The 16,755-nt window shown below is 42.4% G+C and overlaps 1 protein-coding gene across 4 annotated transcripts in view; it reads right to left on the bottom strand.

Moving 5' to 3' along the window:
* Nucleotides 1-761: 761 nt before the first annotated feature.
* LOC106579422 (inhibitor of nuclear factor kappa-B kinase subunit alpha) overlaps nucleotides 762-16,755 on the bottom strand; it is a 29,146-nt gene continuing 13,152 nt past the window's right edge. Inside the window, exons 9-21 of one of the 4 annotated variants that reach the window (XM_014159316.2) lie at nucleotides 16,409-16,544; nucleotides 16,007-16,207; nucleotides 4,938-5,040; nucleotides 3,204-3,327; nucleotides 2,906-3,057; nucleotides 2,769-2,830; nucleotides 2,526-2,635; nucleotides 2,386-2,435; nucleotides 2,167-2,275; nucleotides 1,893-2,040; nucleotides 1,236-1,327; nucleotides 1,015-1,114; nucleotides 762-931 (exon numbers count right to left, since the gene is read on the bottom strand). In XM_014159316.2, the coding sequence (XP_014014791.1) occupies nucleotides 854-931; nucleotides 1,015-1,114; nucleotides 1,236-1,327; nucleotides 1,893-2,040; nucleotides 2,167-2,275; nucleotides 2,386-2,435; nucleotides 2,526-2,635; nucleotides 2,769-2,830; nucleotides 2,906-3,057; nucleotides 3,204-3,327; nucleotides 4,938-5,040; nucleotides 16,007-16,207; nucleotides 16,409-16,544 (1,465 nt within the window). In that variant the 3' untranslated portion in view covers nucleotides 762-853. Of the gene's footprint in view, nucleotides 932-1,014; nucleotides 1,115-1,235; nucleotides 1,328-1,892; nucleotides 2,041-2,166; nucleotides 2,276-2,385; nucleotides 2,436-2,525; nucleotides 2,636-2,768; nucleotides 2,831-2,905; nucleotides 3,058-3,203; nucleotides 3,328-4,937; nucleotides 5,041-15,996; nucleotides 16,208-16,408; nucleotides 16,545-16,755 lie in introns of those variants that run through there. The other 3 variants (XM_045702615.1, XR_001322647.2, XM_045702616.1) reach the window with 3 other exon arrangements.

The following is a 16,755-nucleotide window of genomic DNA, read 5'->3' as shown; positions in this document are numbered from 1 at the left end:
CCTAACTGACCTAAGACAGAGAATTTTTACTAGGATTAAATGTCAGGAATTGTGAAAAACTGAGTTTAAATGTATTTGGCTAAGGTGCATGTAAACCTCTGACTTCAACTGTATTTATATATTCTTATTCTATTCCTTAGTTAGACTTGCGTGTATTAAGCAGTTGTGGAGGAATTGATAGATATTACTTTATAGATATTGCTGCACTGTTGGAACTAGAAGCACAAGCATTTCGCTACACTCACAATAACGTCTGCTAACCATGTGTATTTGACCAATAAAACTTGAGTTGATACATGCAGCTTCTCTTCGGTCACAAAATATATAATTGTTCAGAATGTCACAAATCGATAGAATTAAATCTAGTTGACATCGGTAAAGTTCTGTCATCTCCACTTCTTTCGCGGAGAAGAGAGGGACCGGGGAGAAAATGCAATAATAAAAAAATAAAAACTACTTTCCCTTTTTTTGTGCAAAACGTCCAAATTACATCAGTTTGACCGTTTGTAAGGAAGTAGAAAGCTGTGAAAACGCCAGTTTTTCTGCCTATTCCCAAAAGCATTTGGCAATAGGCGGGTAGGGTATTTGGCACGCATACAGTTAGGCCCTAAAGCTTAGGCTTATGCACTAATGCCAGAAAGCCTCAAAATAATGAAAGAAAAACCTCAATGTAGCCTATAGAGATATAACTTGCACAAGAATGATACATTTATAGATTTTTAAAAATGTATTTTCTCTTTATTCAACCCGCCCGCCCCCACCCTTCATCCACACAATATTTCATGACCCTATATCCGCCCACCCTGTGGATATAACCACAGGGACTGCGGATTATGAGTCAACCCACACATTACTAGTGCGTGTGTGTGTCTAGAGTCTCTAGGGTTGGGTCAACCACAGATCCATACTGAGTCCAACTCCAGTCCTGGTCCTGCATCGGAGATAGGCAAGGGGTCAGTCAGGATACACACAGAACCCCCCCCACACACACACACCCAAGTCTCGTGGACGCACCATGATATTGCATGTTTTGTCCTGTGAGGTCTCCTGCAGTAGAGAGGTCAGCTGACTCAGGTAACGCTGGTTCTCATCCAGTAGGTGGCGTACTGACTCACTGAGAACATGAATGGTGCAAAGGGGGTTATTTTGTCATTTGTTACTCTTTAGTAGAACTGTAAAGGGTGGTCTTAGAGATCATATTACATTACTACGTTAGTTACTTAGTATGGTCTTACCTGTGTGTGTGTCCTAGTGGGTTCATGGTGAGAGGAGGGGGACTAGAGGCGTTTGAGCTGGGGGTTAGAGAGTTGTGACTGCCATTCTGGGCCTACACACAAAATAAAATAGTAAAGACCCGGGTTGTAGTCGGATTACAAAAAAAACAAACTAATCAGTTACATTATCAGCAAAAAAAACAAACTTGTAAACAGATTCCAGTTACTTTTGACAAGCGATTTGATTACTTCACCGATTACTTTTAAAAAGTTTGTGAAAAAAAAAGAAACATACATTATGACACTTTTGGTTCTCAATTACATTAAATTCAGCATTGAAAAAAAAGCGCTAGTTTAAGTTTGTTCCATTGAGCGAGTCTGACCACAAGTCAGAGACCACTATGATGACACACCAAATGCGTTTGATGGATCCTTATGTCTCGAGGGGAAAGTAATCCAAAAGTAACTGAAAGTAATCAGATTACGTTACAAAGTTTGGATAGTCCTAAAGATTACGATTTGACAGGTAACTAGTTACTAATGGATTACATTTAGAAAGTAACCTTCCCAACCATGTAAAGAAAACTGATGACAACAGTAATAACACTGTACTGCTGGTGTTTGTTGGGCTGTGTGCCTATAAACAGGAGTTGTGTGTTTGTGCACACATTTACTTACACAGGCAATCTTGAGCAGGTGCCAGAACTCTCTCTGTCTCTTCATCTGCATAGTCATGACCGCAGCCTCTGCTGCCTTGATGCTTTCCACTGCCCCCTCCAGCTTAGGAAACAATGCTACAATACGACACTTACACTCCAAGATCTTACTAGAGGGAAGGAGATGGAGGGAGAGAAAGAGAAAAGGGTGTTGGCTTACTAGAGGGAGGGAGAAAGAGAAAAGGGTAGGTGTACAGGTGTGTGCATGTGTACTTGAGGAGTGTGTGTGTGTGTACCTGAGGTGTGTGTACAGGTCTCTGAGGATTCGGTCCTGGTTCTGGACTGTCTGGACAATGGTCTTCACCATCTCTGAACTGTCACTGTAGCCATGAGGGGGGTCTGGACCTGCGCACACACACAAAACCAGTACAGCCAATGAGAATCCACATTCTCACACAGACACACCTCTACCAGCCTATACTAGATCAGTATTGTGCTGAAGTGGTTCTACTCACTCTTGCATTTGGCCTTCAGCTGCTTGTAAAGTTCAATGGCCTTCTCCTCCCTGAAACCACAAACATATTTATTTACAAAACGATACTTTGTCCATTTCATAGAAAGTTTTCAAAGCTGTAGAATTATGTGAGACACCTACAGTTGTTCCATAATGTCAGCTTGTCTCCTGGCAAACGGACTCCTCTGCAGCTCCACGATCTCAGAGTGGAGACACACTATCTCCTCATCCAGATAGCCCACCTCTGATACCTAACACACACATACCGATGCATGCACACAGACACTGAAGCTATGCCATCAAATGCGTCTCTCACAGTCCATACATGCTAGCAGAAGCTGTTGGTAGAGTAGACAGCTGTCATACAAAACTATAGTATAGTACCTGTGTAAAGGCAGCAGCTTTCTGTTCATTGTCCTGCCAGGCTTTCAGCAACTTCTCAGAGGCTACAGGTTTGGTCAGAGTTCAGAAAACAGTCAGTACAACACACACACACACACACACACACACACACAGCTTACAGATGCCAGTGTCTCTCTGCTGGTCGTAGTGCTGTAGGTCTTGTTGTATGCTGGTGGTGAAGAAGGCCAGTTTGGCTCTGAGCTGCTGAGACTGGCTAAACAACACGATCTTATACCGCGTCAGGTTGGTGTTGTAGCGCAGCAGACTCAACCTACATGTGCCCACACACACACACACACAAGGTTGAGAGTGAGGGCAGAAAGGCAAGCGTGTGTGTGTTTGTGCCATGCCTATGTGTGAGTGTGTACAAGTGTGTCTGTGCCGCATTTGTGTGTGTGTGTGTGTGTGTGCACCTACATGGCAGCTCTCTGTCCCTGGTACAGTCTGCTGTAGTCCCCTCTCAGACCACAGACATAGCTAACCGCCTCTCCCCACACCTTCCTTAGAGCAGCAAGAGGCAGCTGGGTCTTCGTCTCCCTCACTAACACATACACGCACAGCGAGGAACAGTCACATTTAGACACAGCAGCAATATGACATCATCATACATAGCAGGGCGACTTCCTGCTTACAGACATCAACTTCAATAGAATTGTAATATCATTCCCAGACATTTACTGTATCTGCACTTTGTCAATAGCCTGGGGATGAGGTTAACAGAATTACATTTTGTCCAGACTTGCTATTAGCTTTTCCCAATTTTTACCCTGCATCAAAGAATACTCACATTGGGAAGAGCATATAGTGATAGTCTTGGCAGATTTTTAAGCCTACAGTACCTATGGAGTTGTTAAATTGTGATGCCTACCTATGGGATTGTGTAGTTGTGAAGCCTACCTATGGGGTTGTGTAGTTGTGAAGCCTACCTAGGAGGTAGGGCTGGGTGGTATACCGTATTTTACAATATACAGGTATTGATGCACAGACCGGTTTGGGTTTTTACTTTATCTTCTATAATGGTATTTTAATGTTTGGTTTGTTAAATGTGATACGCCATGTGTAAGGTACATTTTTATAATATACGCTTTCTACACAGATCAAGCCCCGCCCCCTGTTACTCAAGGAGCGCATGTTGTTGTTGCTCGACCAGGACACACTTGCGTTCAGTCTGCATGGTCAATGCATATCATGCAACAATGTTGATGACAACCATGCTGTTTCCACTTTGTGTCTTACTAAAAATCCACTAGACCTCTATAATTACAATATCTGCAAACAGCTAGTTTGTCTTTTCAAAGCATGTTGTGCCTAAATCCTGTTAGCCGCTAATGCTAATAGCTAGTTAGCTGGCTAGCTAATAAATGTACCAAGTCGGAGCAAACATAGCTAGCTAATACAGCCTGATACCAGTTATGGTGTAGGCCTAAATCAGCATGTTGTTTGTGTAACAGTATCTTCTAAAGATACTGTGTAACAGTATCTTCTAGGCGAAGCAGGAATAAGTTACCTACATGAAGTAGCTAAGAGAAAACATTTAATGTAGCCAAAGACTATAGGGTCCCGTAGGAAACATTGACCAACACTTTGGTTCCTACCGTGTCACAATAACTCCTCCCTGGCACTTTAATTCATTGTCATGTCATACAGAGTATTCAAAGTGCCTACTATTATATTCTAACTATAGAATTAAAATAATCATTATATTTCCATGACTTCAATAGCTCACCCAAGTGTTTTAATCTAAATCGAAAGTCAAAATCTCAACTGCAACATTTGGTAAAACCTATTTTTTATTTAAATCAGAGATTTTTTGGCCAATATCGTGTAGCCCTACATGGCAGTGTGGAGATGATCTCAAATGAGCAGGAAAACAAATATGAAAATGCAGAACATTTGTTTAATTGAACAATATAAAACAAATCCGAATGGAGGAAGACCCATTGAAATCACTTAGAATGTATATGTTGTCACCCTAGGGTCACGCAGTACTCAAAACTAAATTTTGAATTTGTATTATTCAAAAACATAAAATACCAAAACAAATGTGAAAAATACAGTGAAATTATATTTTGGCCATAATCGCCCAGCCCTACCTAGAGGGTTGTGTAGTTCTGATGCCTACCTATGGGATAGTGTAGTTGTGATGCCTACCTATGAAGTTGACGCTGTCAGGCAGGGGTCGGGCAGTGAAAGGTCCAGAGTATTTAGTCAGACTCTTATCAAACAGGTAGACTATGGCGCTGTCCCAGCCTCGCTGGAGAGAAATGAAAACATGTCAGTGTGTGTGTGTGTAAGCAAGTGTGTGTGTGATTTGACGTGGGTGTGTGTACACTACCGGTCAAACGTTTAAGGACACCTACTCATTCAAGGGTTTTTCTTTATTTTTTACTATTTTCTACATTGTAGAATAAGTGAAGACATCAAAACTACGAAATAACACATATGGAATCACATAGTAACCAAAAAGGTGTTAAACAAATCAAAATATATTTTATATTTGAGATTCTTCAAATAGCCACCCTTTGCCTTGACAGCTTCCCACACTCTTGCCATTCTCTCAACCAGCTTCAAAGTCACCTGGAATGCATTTCAATTAACAGGTGTGCCTTCTTAAAAGTTCATTTGTGGAATTTATTTCATTATTTATGCATTTGAGCCAGTCAGTTGTGTTGTTACAAGGTGGAGGGGAGGGTAAACCGAAAATACCGTAACCCGATTTGGTAAAAGAACAAGTCCATGTTATGGTAAAAACAGCTCAAATAAGCAAAGAGAAACAACAGTTCATCATTACTTTAACCTGTTGGGGCTAGGGGGCAGTATTTGCACGGCCGGATAAAAAAAGTACCCGATTTAAACTGGTTACTACTCTTGCCCAGAAACGAGAATATGCATATAATTAGTGGATAGATAACACTCTAAAGTTTCTAAAACTGTTTGAATGGTGTCTGTGAGTATAACAGAACTCATATGGCAGGCCAAAACCTGAGAAGATTCCACACAGGAAGTGCCCTGTCTGACAATTTGTTCTCCTTCTGTGGCATCTCTATCGAAAATACAGTATCTCTGCTGTAACGTGACATTTTCTAAGGCTTCCATTGGCTCTCAGAAGGTGCCAGAAAGTGGAATGACGTCTCTCCTGTCTCTGGGCGAAAAACAGCAGGAGATTTTGTGAGTGGTCAGGTTGAGAACAGTGACACTGGAGATGCGCATTCAAGAGAATTCTCAATTTTTTTCTTTCAGCCTTTGAATGAATACAACGTCGCCCGGTTGGAATATTATCGCTATTTTAGAAGTCCTGGGAGTGCATTCTGACGAAGAACAGCAAAGGTAATCCAATTTTTCTTATAGGAAATCTGAGTTTGGTGAGGGCCAAACTTGGTGGGTGTCAAATTAGCTAGCTGTGATGGCCGGGCTATATACTCAGAATATTGCAAAATGTGCTTTCGCCGAAAAGCTATTTTAAAATCTGACACCGCGATTGCATAAAGGAGTTCTGTATCTATAATTCTTTAAATAATTGTTATGTATTTTGTGAACGTTAATCGTGAGTAATTTAGTAAATTCACCGGAAGTTTGCGGTGGGTATGCTAGTTCTGAATATCACATGCTAATGTAAAAAGCCGTTTTTTGATATAAACATGAACTTGATTGAAGAGAACATGCATGTATTGTATGACATAATGTCCTAGGAGTGTCATCTGATGAAGATCATCAAAGGTTAGTGCTGCATTTAGCTGTGGTTTTGGTTTTTGTGACATATATGCTTGCTTTGAAAATGGCTGTGTGATTATTTTTGGCAGGGTACTCTCCTGACATAATCTAATGTTTTGCTTTCGCTGTAAAGCCTTTTTGAAATCGGACAATGTGGTTAGATTAACGAGAGTCTTGTCTTTAAAATGGTGTAAAATAGTCATATGTTTGAGAAATTGAAGTTATAGCATTTGAGGTATTTGTATTTCGCGCCACGCGATTCCACTGGCTGTGGACGCAAACGTCCCACCTTGCCCAGGGAGGTTAAGCCATGAAGGTCAGTCAATATGGAACATTTGAAGAACTTTGAAAGTGCAGTCGCAAAGTCCATCAAGCACTATGATGAAACTGGCTCTCATGAGGACCGCCACAGGAATGGAAGACCCAGAGTTACCTCTGCTGCAGAGGATACGTTCATTAGAGTTACCAGCCTCAGAAATTGCAGCCAAAATAAATGCTTCAGAGTTCAAGTAACAGACACATCAACATCAACTGTTCAGAGGAGACTGTGTGAATCAGGCCTTCATGGTCGAATTGCTACAAAGAAACCACTACTAACGGACACCACTAATCAGACGAGACTTGCTTGGGCCAAGAAACACAAGTAATGGACATCAGACCGGTGGAAATCTGTCCTTTGGTCTGGAGTACAAATTGGAGATTTTTGGTTCCAACCGCCGTGTCTTTGTGAGACGCGGTGTGGGTAAACGGATGATCTCTGCATGTCTATTTCCCACCGTAAATCATGGAGGAGGAGATGTTATGGGGTGGGGGAGCTTAGCTGGTGACACTGTCAGTGATTTATTTAGAATTTAAAGCACACTTAACCAGCATGGCTACCACAGCATTCTGCAGCGATACGCCATCCTATCTGGTTGGGCTTAGTGGGACTATCATTTGTTTTTCAACAGGACAACGACCCAAAACACACCTCCGGGCTGGGTAAGGGCTATTTTACCAAGTAGGAGAGTGATGGAGTGCTGCTTCAGATGACCTGGCCTCCACAATCCCCCGACCACAACCAAATTGAGATGGTTTGGGATGAGTCGAACCGCAGAGTGAAGGAATAGCAGCCAACAAGTGCTCAGAATATGTGGGAACTCCTTCAAGACCGTTGGAAAAACATTCCTCATGAAGCTGGTTGAGAGAATGCCAAGTGTGCAAAGCTGTCATCAAGGCAAAGGGTGGCTATTTGAAGAATCTCAATTATAAAATATATTTATATTTTTTGGGTTTCTACATGACTCCATATGTGCCATTTAATAGTTTGGATGTCTTCACTATTATTCTACAATGTAGAAAATAGCATAAATAAAGAAAAACCTTTGAATGAGTAGGTGTTCTAAAACCTTTGACCGATAGAATATATGTGTGTTATGGTTGGGTGATGTCAACTTTTTTCCTGATTATATACCGATAAAAACAGTGATATACGGTGCTATCGCCCCTCATTTTAATAAAAAAATGTATCCGCTGAAATGTCAGTTGGGCTATAGCACGAAATCAAATGATGAAAGAATGTTGTTGAAAGCCTGGGCAGAGGCAATGGCAAATCTTTTCTAATATTCCTTTCTGGCGGAGGAGCAGAAGAGGTCTGACATCAATAAGGGATCCTAGCATTCACCTGGTCAGTCTGTCACGGAAAGAGCACATGTTTTGTACACTCAGTGTATATGGCTAATTAAGCAGCCCATATATAACGCAGCACTTGTAGATTAGCACAGAAAGCAGCGCCACAGATGAAAGGAGAAACTAGTGATCAAACCTGAGTTAGGTTTGACTCCTGCCGAACCAAATGGCATCCCTAGCCGCGTCCTCAGAGCATGCGCAGACCAGCTGGCTGGAGTGTTTACGGACATATTCACTCTCTCCCTACCCCAGTCTGCTGGCCCCACATGCTTCAAGATGGCCACCATTGTTCCTGTACCCAAAAGCAAAAGGTAACTGAACTAAACGACTATTGTCCTGTAGCACTCACTTCTGTCATCATGAAGTGCTTTGAGAGACTAGTCAAGGATCATATCACCTCTACCTTACCTTACACCTTAAACCCACTTCAATATGCTTACCACCCTAATAGATCCACAGATGATGCAATCGCCATCGCACTGCCCTCTCTCATCTGGAGAAGAGGAATACCTATGTAAGAATGCTGTTCATTGACAATAGCATTCAACACCATAGTACCCTCCCAGATCATCATTAAGCTTGAGGTCCTGGGTCTGAACCCCACCCTGTGCAACTGGGTCCTGGACTTCCTGACGGGCCTCCCCCAGGTGGTGAAGGTAGGAAACATCTCCACTCCGCTGATCCTCAACACTGGGGGCGCCACAATGGTCCGTTCTCAGCCCGCTCCTGTACTCCCTGTTCACCCATGACTGTGTGGCCATGCACGCCTCCAACTCAATCATGAAGTTTGCAGATAACACAACAGTAGTAGCCTTGATTACTAACAACGATGAGACAGCATACAGGGAGGAGGTGAGGGCTCGGAGTGTGATGTCAGGAAAATAACCTCTCACTCAACGTCAACAAAACAAAGAAGATGATTGTGGACTTCAGGAAACAGCAGAGGGAGCACACCCCGATCCACATCGACAGGACACCAGTGGAGAAGGTGGAAAGTTAAGTTCCTCGGCATACACATCACCGACAAACTGAAATTAAGAAATTTGTCTGGTCACCTAAAACCCTCAAACTTTTATAGATGCACAATTGAGAGCATCCTGTCGGGCTGTATCACCGCCGGGTACGGTAACTGCACGGCCCACAACCGCAGGACTCTCCAGAGGGTGGTGTGGTCTGCACAACGCATCACAGGGGCAAACTACCTGCCCTCCAGGACACCTACAGCACCCGATGTCACAGGAAGACCAAAAAGATCATCAAGGACAACAACCACCTGAGCCACTGCCTTGAAATTGTACACTTCAATAAATGGAACACTAGTCACTTTAAATAATGTCACTTTAACAATGTTTACATATCTTGGATTACTCATCTCATACAGTGGCAAGAAAAAGTATGTATACCCTTTGGAAATTTCTGCATATTTCTGCATAAATTGGTCATAAAATTTGATCTGATCTTCGAAAGGCTGGTCATGGCTCACATCAACGACATCCTCACAGAAACTCTAGACCCACTCCAACAGATACACAGATGACGCAATGTCAATCACACTCCACACAGGCCTTTCCCACCTGGACAAAAAGGAACACCTACATGAGAATGCTACTGATTGAACGTTGAGCTGTAGTCAACACCATAGTGCCCACAAAGCTCACCACTTAGCTAAGGATCCTGTGACAAAACACCTTCTGCAACTGATTCCTGGACTTCCTGACGGGCCGCCCCCAGGTGGTAAGGGTAGGCAACAACACATCTGCCACGCTGATCCTCAACTCGGGGGCCCCTCCTGTACTGCCTGTTCACCCATGCCTGCGTGGCCAAACATGACTCCAACACATTAAGTGTGCTGACGACAACAGTGGTAGGCCTGATCACCGACAACGATGAGACAGCCTATAGGGAGGTCAGAGACCTGGCAGTGTGGTGCCAGGACAACAACCTCTCACTCAATGTGAGCAAGACAAAGGAGCTGATCCTGGACTACTGGAAAAGGAGGGCCAAACATGCCCCCATTCACATCGACGGGGATGTAGTGGAGCGAGTCGAGAGTTAAGTTCCTTGGTGTCCACATCACCAACAAACTATCATGATCCAAACACACCAAGACAGTCCTGAAGGGGGCACGACAACACCTAGTCCCCCCCAGAAGACTGAAAAGATTTTCCATGGGTCTCCAGATCCTCAAAAAGTTCTCCAGCTGCACCATCGAGAGCATCCTGACCAGTTGCATCACCGCCTGGTATGGCAACTGCTCATCATGGCAACTGCTCATCATCCGACCATAAGGCTCTACAGAGGGTAGTGCGTACGGCCCAGTACATTACTGGGGCTAAGCTTCCGGCCATCCAGGACCTACAGTACCAGTCAACAGTTGGTTACATGATTCCATATTTCATAGTTTTGATGTCTTTACTATTATTCTACAATGTAGAAAATAGTAAAAATAAAGAAAAATGCTTTAATGAGTAGGTGTGTCTAAACTTTTGACTGGTCCTGTATATATACACTAGGCGGTGTCAGAGGAAGACCCAAAAAATTGTCAAAGACTCCAGTCACCCAAGTCATAGACTGTTCTCTCTGCTACCGCACGGCAAACGGTACCGGAGCACTAAGTCTAGGTCCAAAAGGTTCCTTAACAGCTTCTACCCCTAAGCTATAAGACTGCAGAACAATTAATCAAATAGCCCCTCGGACTATTTACATTGACACCCCCCCCTTGTTTTTACACTGCTGATACTCACTGTTTATTCTATGCATAGTCACTTTACCCTTACTTTCATGCATGTACAAATGAACTCAATTAACCTGTACTGCCACACATTGACTCGGTACCGGTACTCACTGTATAAATCCTCATTATTGTTATTTTATTATGATACTTTTTAAACATTTTTACTTTATTTTATTTACAAAATTTGATCTTAACTCTATTTCTTGAACTGCATTGTTGGTTAAGGGCTCGTAAGTAAGCATTTCATTCTATTCTACACCTGTTCTATTTGGCACGTGACAAATACAATTTGATAACATATTTATTGAAATAGGCTATAGCAAATATGCATAGGCAAATTATTCGGAATGCCACTTGTGTGCTGCCCTGCAAGAGTCCGTTTTTTACTGAGCTGCGCCAATCAAGTTTAAATAGGCTAAACCATCATCTGTCACGTCACAATGTAGTCACCATGATGACTGTCAGTCAGATGATGCTATCGTCATATTTTCCAACCCTAGTGTGTGTGTCAGACCTGGGTTCAAATACGTGCATTTGATTATTTGTTATTAGGAGCCTGTCAACTTGAAACGTTTTAGGGTCATTAACAATGTTCCCTCTTAGCTGCGGGTGCGCAGCTCCCCTGCCACGCAGAAATATCTGCTCCCGCAGAGAAACTTGAGATTGAACTTCCCTCAACTTTCTAGAGTTTTCCCCTTTAGTTAACACTATCAACATTTCACTCTACTGTGGGAATTGTGCTCAAATAAACACAATATTAGCCACTTTCAATGTAACATACCGAAACAAAACGAACTATGGAAGACTTAGTATACAAAACTGTGCAAGAGATTTTCTTGTAGGCAGAGCGAACTGGAGTATGATTGTATTGTATTGACATGCCCGTACTCTACACAGACCGGTGGGTCATAACCAGTCAGAGCTGCAGTAGGCCTATATGCAAATAGACCATTGTCATATATGGATCTGTGCCATTCACTTTGAACTGGACTGTGTTTATAGCATGAGCATCACAAGTAGATGCTCTTGTTTTGAGATCAAAGCAAGAGCTGCATGTAGCCACCTGTGCACATTTGTTCATATTCTTTGCTAGTTAGTGAGTTATAGTTATAGCTAATTTCTAGTCAACAATGGTGAGGGGGGGGGGGGGTGCATTTCTAGCCATTTTGAATCGCAAGTCAGGTAAAGACCTTTTTTTTTTTTTAAGTGGCAGTGTTGTATTTTGAGACGGTCCTTGAATAAGCCAAGTAGCCAATAGGCAGAGGGTAGCATATTGTGTCTGATTCTCTGTAATAATGGTATGGGAATAATAATACACTTTATTTTGAAGTGGTTTCTTACATCAAACATTTACCTTATCTAAAGGACAAGTGGATAAACAGGTTAATGTCAAGCCCTGCATATTTTTTTTCAAAAGTCTCATGGAACGTAGGCCTACATTGAACACCACACATTTGCTGCTACCGTAGGTTGAATGATAGAACAGCTATTTCCATGTTAAAATTTAAATGGGAGGCCTTTTTCTCCATTGTTTTTAATAGTAGGCCACTCTGGTAGGCCTACATTATGATCAAATAGCCGCAGTGCATTTCTTGGCCACTGTTAAAACTAACTTAAAGCAGGTACAGCCTCAATGCTCAAATTAAACACGTGCCAGAAGTTGCACAGAATTTTTACAACATTCAAGTTTGTGCTCAGCGGACCTGAAATTTGCTGAGTGCTAATTATAACAACTTCCCAGAGGACGTCCTCCAACCTATCAGAGCTCTTGCCGCATGAATTGACACGTTATCCACCAAATCAAAGGATCAGTGAAATAATCTAGTACTGAAGCATAAGCTACAGTTAAACTCAGCAAAAAAAGAAACGTCCTCTCAATGTCAACTGTGTTTATTTTCAGCAAACTTAACATGTGTAAATATTTGTATGAACATAAGATTCATCAACTGAGACATGAACTGAACAAGTTCCACAGACATGTGACTAACAGAAATGGAATAATGTGTCCCTGAACTGTCCCTGAACAAAGGGGGTGGGGTCAAAATCAAAAGTAACAGTCAGTATCTGGTGTGGCCACCAGCTGCATTAAGTACTGCAGTGCATCTCCTCCTCAATGACTGCACCAGATTTGCCAGTTCTTCCTGTGAGATGTTACCCCACTCTTCCACCAAGACAAGTTCCCAGACATTTCTGGGGGGAATGGCCCAAGCCCTCACCCTCCGATCCAACAGGTCCCAGACATGCTCAATTGGATTGAGATCTGGGCTCTTTGCTGGCCATGGCAGAAGACTGACATTCCGGTCTTGCAGGAAATCATGCACAGAACGAGCAGTGTGGCTGGTGGCATTGTCATGCTGGAGGGTCATGTCAAAATGAGCCTGCAGGAAGGGTACCACATCAGGGAGGAGGATGTCTTCCCTGTAACACACAGTGTTGAGATTTCCTGCAATGACAACAAGCTCAGTCCGATGATGCTGTGACACACCGCCCCAGACCATGACTGACACACCGCCCCAGACCATGACGGACCCTCCACCTCCAAATCGATCCCGCTCCAGAGTACAGCCCTCGGTGTAACGCTCATTCCTTCAACGATAAACGCGAATCCGACCATCACCCGTGGTGAGATAAAACCGTGACTCGTCAGTAAAGAGCCCTTTTTGCCAGTCCTGTCTGGTCCAGTGACGGTGGGTTTGTGCCCATAGGCGACGTTGTTGCCGGTGATGTCTGGTGAGGACCTGCCTTACAACAGGCCTATGAGCCCTCAGTCCAACTTCTCTCAGCCTATTGCGGACAGTCTGAACACTGATGGAGGGATTGTGCGCTCCTGGTGTAACGCAGGCAGTTGTTGCCATCCTGTACCTGTTCCGCAGGTGTGACATTCATATGTACCGATCCTGTGCAGGTTTTGTTATACGTGGTTTGCCACTGCGAGGACGACCAGCTGTCCGTCCTGTCTCCCTGTAGCGCTGTCTTAGGCGTCTCACAGTACGGACATTGCAATTTATTGCCCTGGCCACATCTGCAGTCCTCATGCCTCCTTGCAGAATGCCTAAGGCACATTCAAGCAGATGAGCAGGGACCCTGGGCATCTTTCTTTTGGTGTTTTTCAGAGTCAGTAGAAAGGCCTCTTTAGTGTCCTAAGTTTTCATAACTGTGACCTTGATTGCTGTTAGTACTGTCTTAACAACTGTTCCACAGGTGCATGTTCATTAATTATTTATGGTTCATTGAACAAGCATGGTAAACAGTGTTTAAACCCTTTCAAATGAAGATCTGTGTAGTTATTTGGATTTTTACAAATTATCTTTGAAAGACAGGGTCCTGAAAAAGGGACGTTTCTTTTTTGCTGAGTTTAGTTTGCATTGCAGTACATAAAATGTGGTGAGTATTTGACTCAGAGAGAAAGAGAAAGTTGAACAGTTTTGAACAAATCAATTTCTTTAATAATGAAGCGAGAGCTAGCTATATTTCTTATTTTTTTCACTTAACTAGCAAATGCAGCTAGCTAGTTTAGCCTACTCAAACAAAGAGGGATGATGTGTTAGCTAGCTGGCTATCCAACAATGAAACACTTCCAAGTCAAGATAAGCTAAACTGCTTGCTGACTGTGCACTGTACTGCATGATTGTAGCGAGTTTACTAACGCCTTACTTCTAGTAGCGTTTTTGACTATGACGTTAGCTAATATGGTGACAACGATGTAGGCTGTGTGTAGCGGTTAGCAGTTACGGTATGACGGTTTGGCTTGGAAAGGTTTTTTTGCCTGGTCACAGATAGCTGATGTGTTGTGCACTGATATGTTGTGCACTGAAGTATACACGCAAAGGGAAAAGGTGAGCGGAAGAAAGCGTGTAGATGCAAGAAGGAATTATTCAACGAGCAAAATGAACATGCTGTTTGAATGTGGCTGCTATGAAAGTGAACAGTGTTTGTGTGTGATCAGGGGTGTATTCATTCCACCAATTCTGTTGAAAGAAAATTCTTAAAACGGAAGCAAATGGAACAAAACAGGGATAAACATAACTATATTTGTCCAATAGAAAGTCTTGTTTGTAACTGTTGGACTAATGACTACACCCTAGATCAGCTAGATGCAGGCGAGAGGATGCAAGGCGGTATTGAATGTGTCACTGTCACCTTGATTACTCAAATTTCTTTCGACCTGTGCACCTGCGTTGTAAACTTTCATTCATAGGCTTAGTTGTAGAAACATCATGATGGGTATAGGGACAATTGAAGTATCATGTTGTGGCCTAAACCTATCGATGTTACATTGAGCTGGGTGAATAGAATAAAAATGACAGTCATCCAGTATGCTGTAATAGAAATAATGCCATGCTCACAAAAAAAGAAAAAAATTGTCTTCCATCATCTTAAACGTCACCGACAGCCACTGCAATACACTAACGCAAAAATAATATCTTAACATAAAACATTAGTCAAATTGACCCCCGAATTGATATAGAAACTCAATACATGAAGTCATGACTAAGAATGATTACCTGTTGCATTGAAAGATTACCTGCTGCAGCCAATCTACAGCACTAGACTAAACTTCACTTGTGTCATCCTTCTGGTATTGAGAGATAAACATGGTAAAGTTTTCACTGATTATCATGTAGCAATGATCTTTATGTGCAGAGTGCTTGCTTTGTTATCTATCTGATCTTGTGTCCTTTCTGTCATCCAAACTCCATTCATTGCTGCTTGCGGCTATATTTTTAAATACTTTCCTATAAATAGCGTACTTTTTGAAATGTTCTAATTCTTATATACAAAACATTATTTAAAATACCAAACAGACCTGTTTCAAATGCATGAGAGTATTTAAATATTTGTATATACACTGTGCATTTGAGTATTTCCAAATAGATTCCGATACTTAACTACTTGCGTCCAAATGTTAGATTATATATATTTTTTTTTACTTACTATGACTGAAATGTATGGTGGTCCCACCAAGCTATCTTAAGATGAATGCACTCATTTTAAAATCGCTCTGAATAGGAGTCTGTTAAATGACAAAAATGTTCATGTAAAATGTAATCGAAATACCCTAAATAGTATTTGAACCCGTCTGGTGTGTGGACGCACGAGCTTGTACCGGTCCATCAGGGAGGCAATGTGCTGGTGGTCTGCGGGGGTCCAGGGAGACTCCAGTCTCCAACAGCAGCTCCTGGCTGAGCGGAGGGATGTGTGTGTGGGTGTGTGTCTCCACACGCTGCTGCAGGGAGTGTAACCCCTCCTCACTGCCAAGGACGAAGGAGTGGAGCTGGGCTGACGTCATGTCCAACACATGCATCACCTAGAATGCACACATATGCATAATTATATGTATTTGTTTAACAAGACCATTAGTCACATAAATTTAAAAGGAAATAACCTCCAGAGGCTCATGTTACTATCCAATTAATAAGATTGAACAGTCCCTTGCATTCAGGCTGAATTTGCTAGCTCCGCAACCACTTGCTAAGTTGTTTTCAAGCATTGTAGTGTGTGTGTGTACCTTCATGTTGAGTATGTTCTGTAGGGTAGTGTAGCAACAGGGTGTGTGTGTGTCACGGTCTGTCACTCCTCCTCTTGTCACAGGGTCCCACAGCAACAGCATCTGTAGCAGAGATTCCACTGGCTCTAACAGGGACCTACACACAGACAAACACGAAAAAGTAAAATTTACCTCACATAAAAAAGGTTGAGCAAAAACAAAACAAAACTTTAAATAGACGGGATCACAAGTTCCGAAAACTGCTGCTAATATAATGCAATAATATACAGTACATTCCATTTAGCAGATGCTTTTATCCAAAGCGACTTAGTCATGCACATACAGTACCAGTCAAAAATTGACACACC

The sequence above is a fragment of the Salmo salar genome, chromosome ssa19 (assembly GCF_905237065.1).
Source record: "Salmo salar chromosome ssa19, Ssal_v3.1, whole genome shotgun sequence".
NCBI lineage: Eukaryota > Metazoa > Chordata > Actinopteri > Salmoniformes > Salmonidae > Salmo > Salmo salar.
Note: the sequence above shows the minus strand (reverse complement) of the source record. Positions and strands in the feature narration are given on the sequence as shown.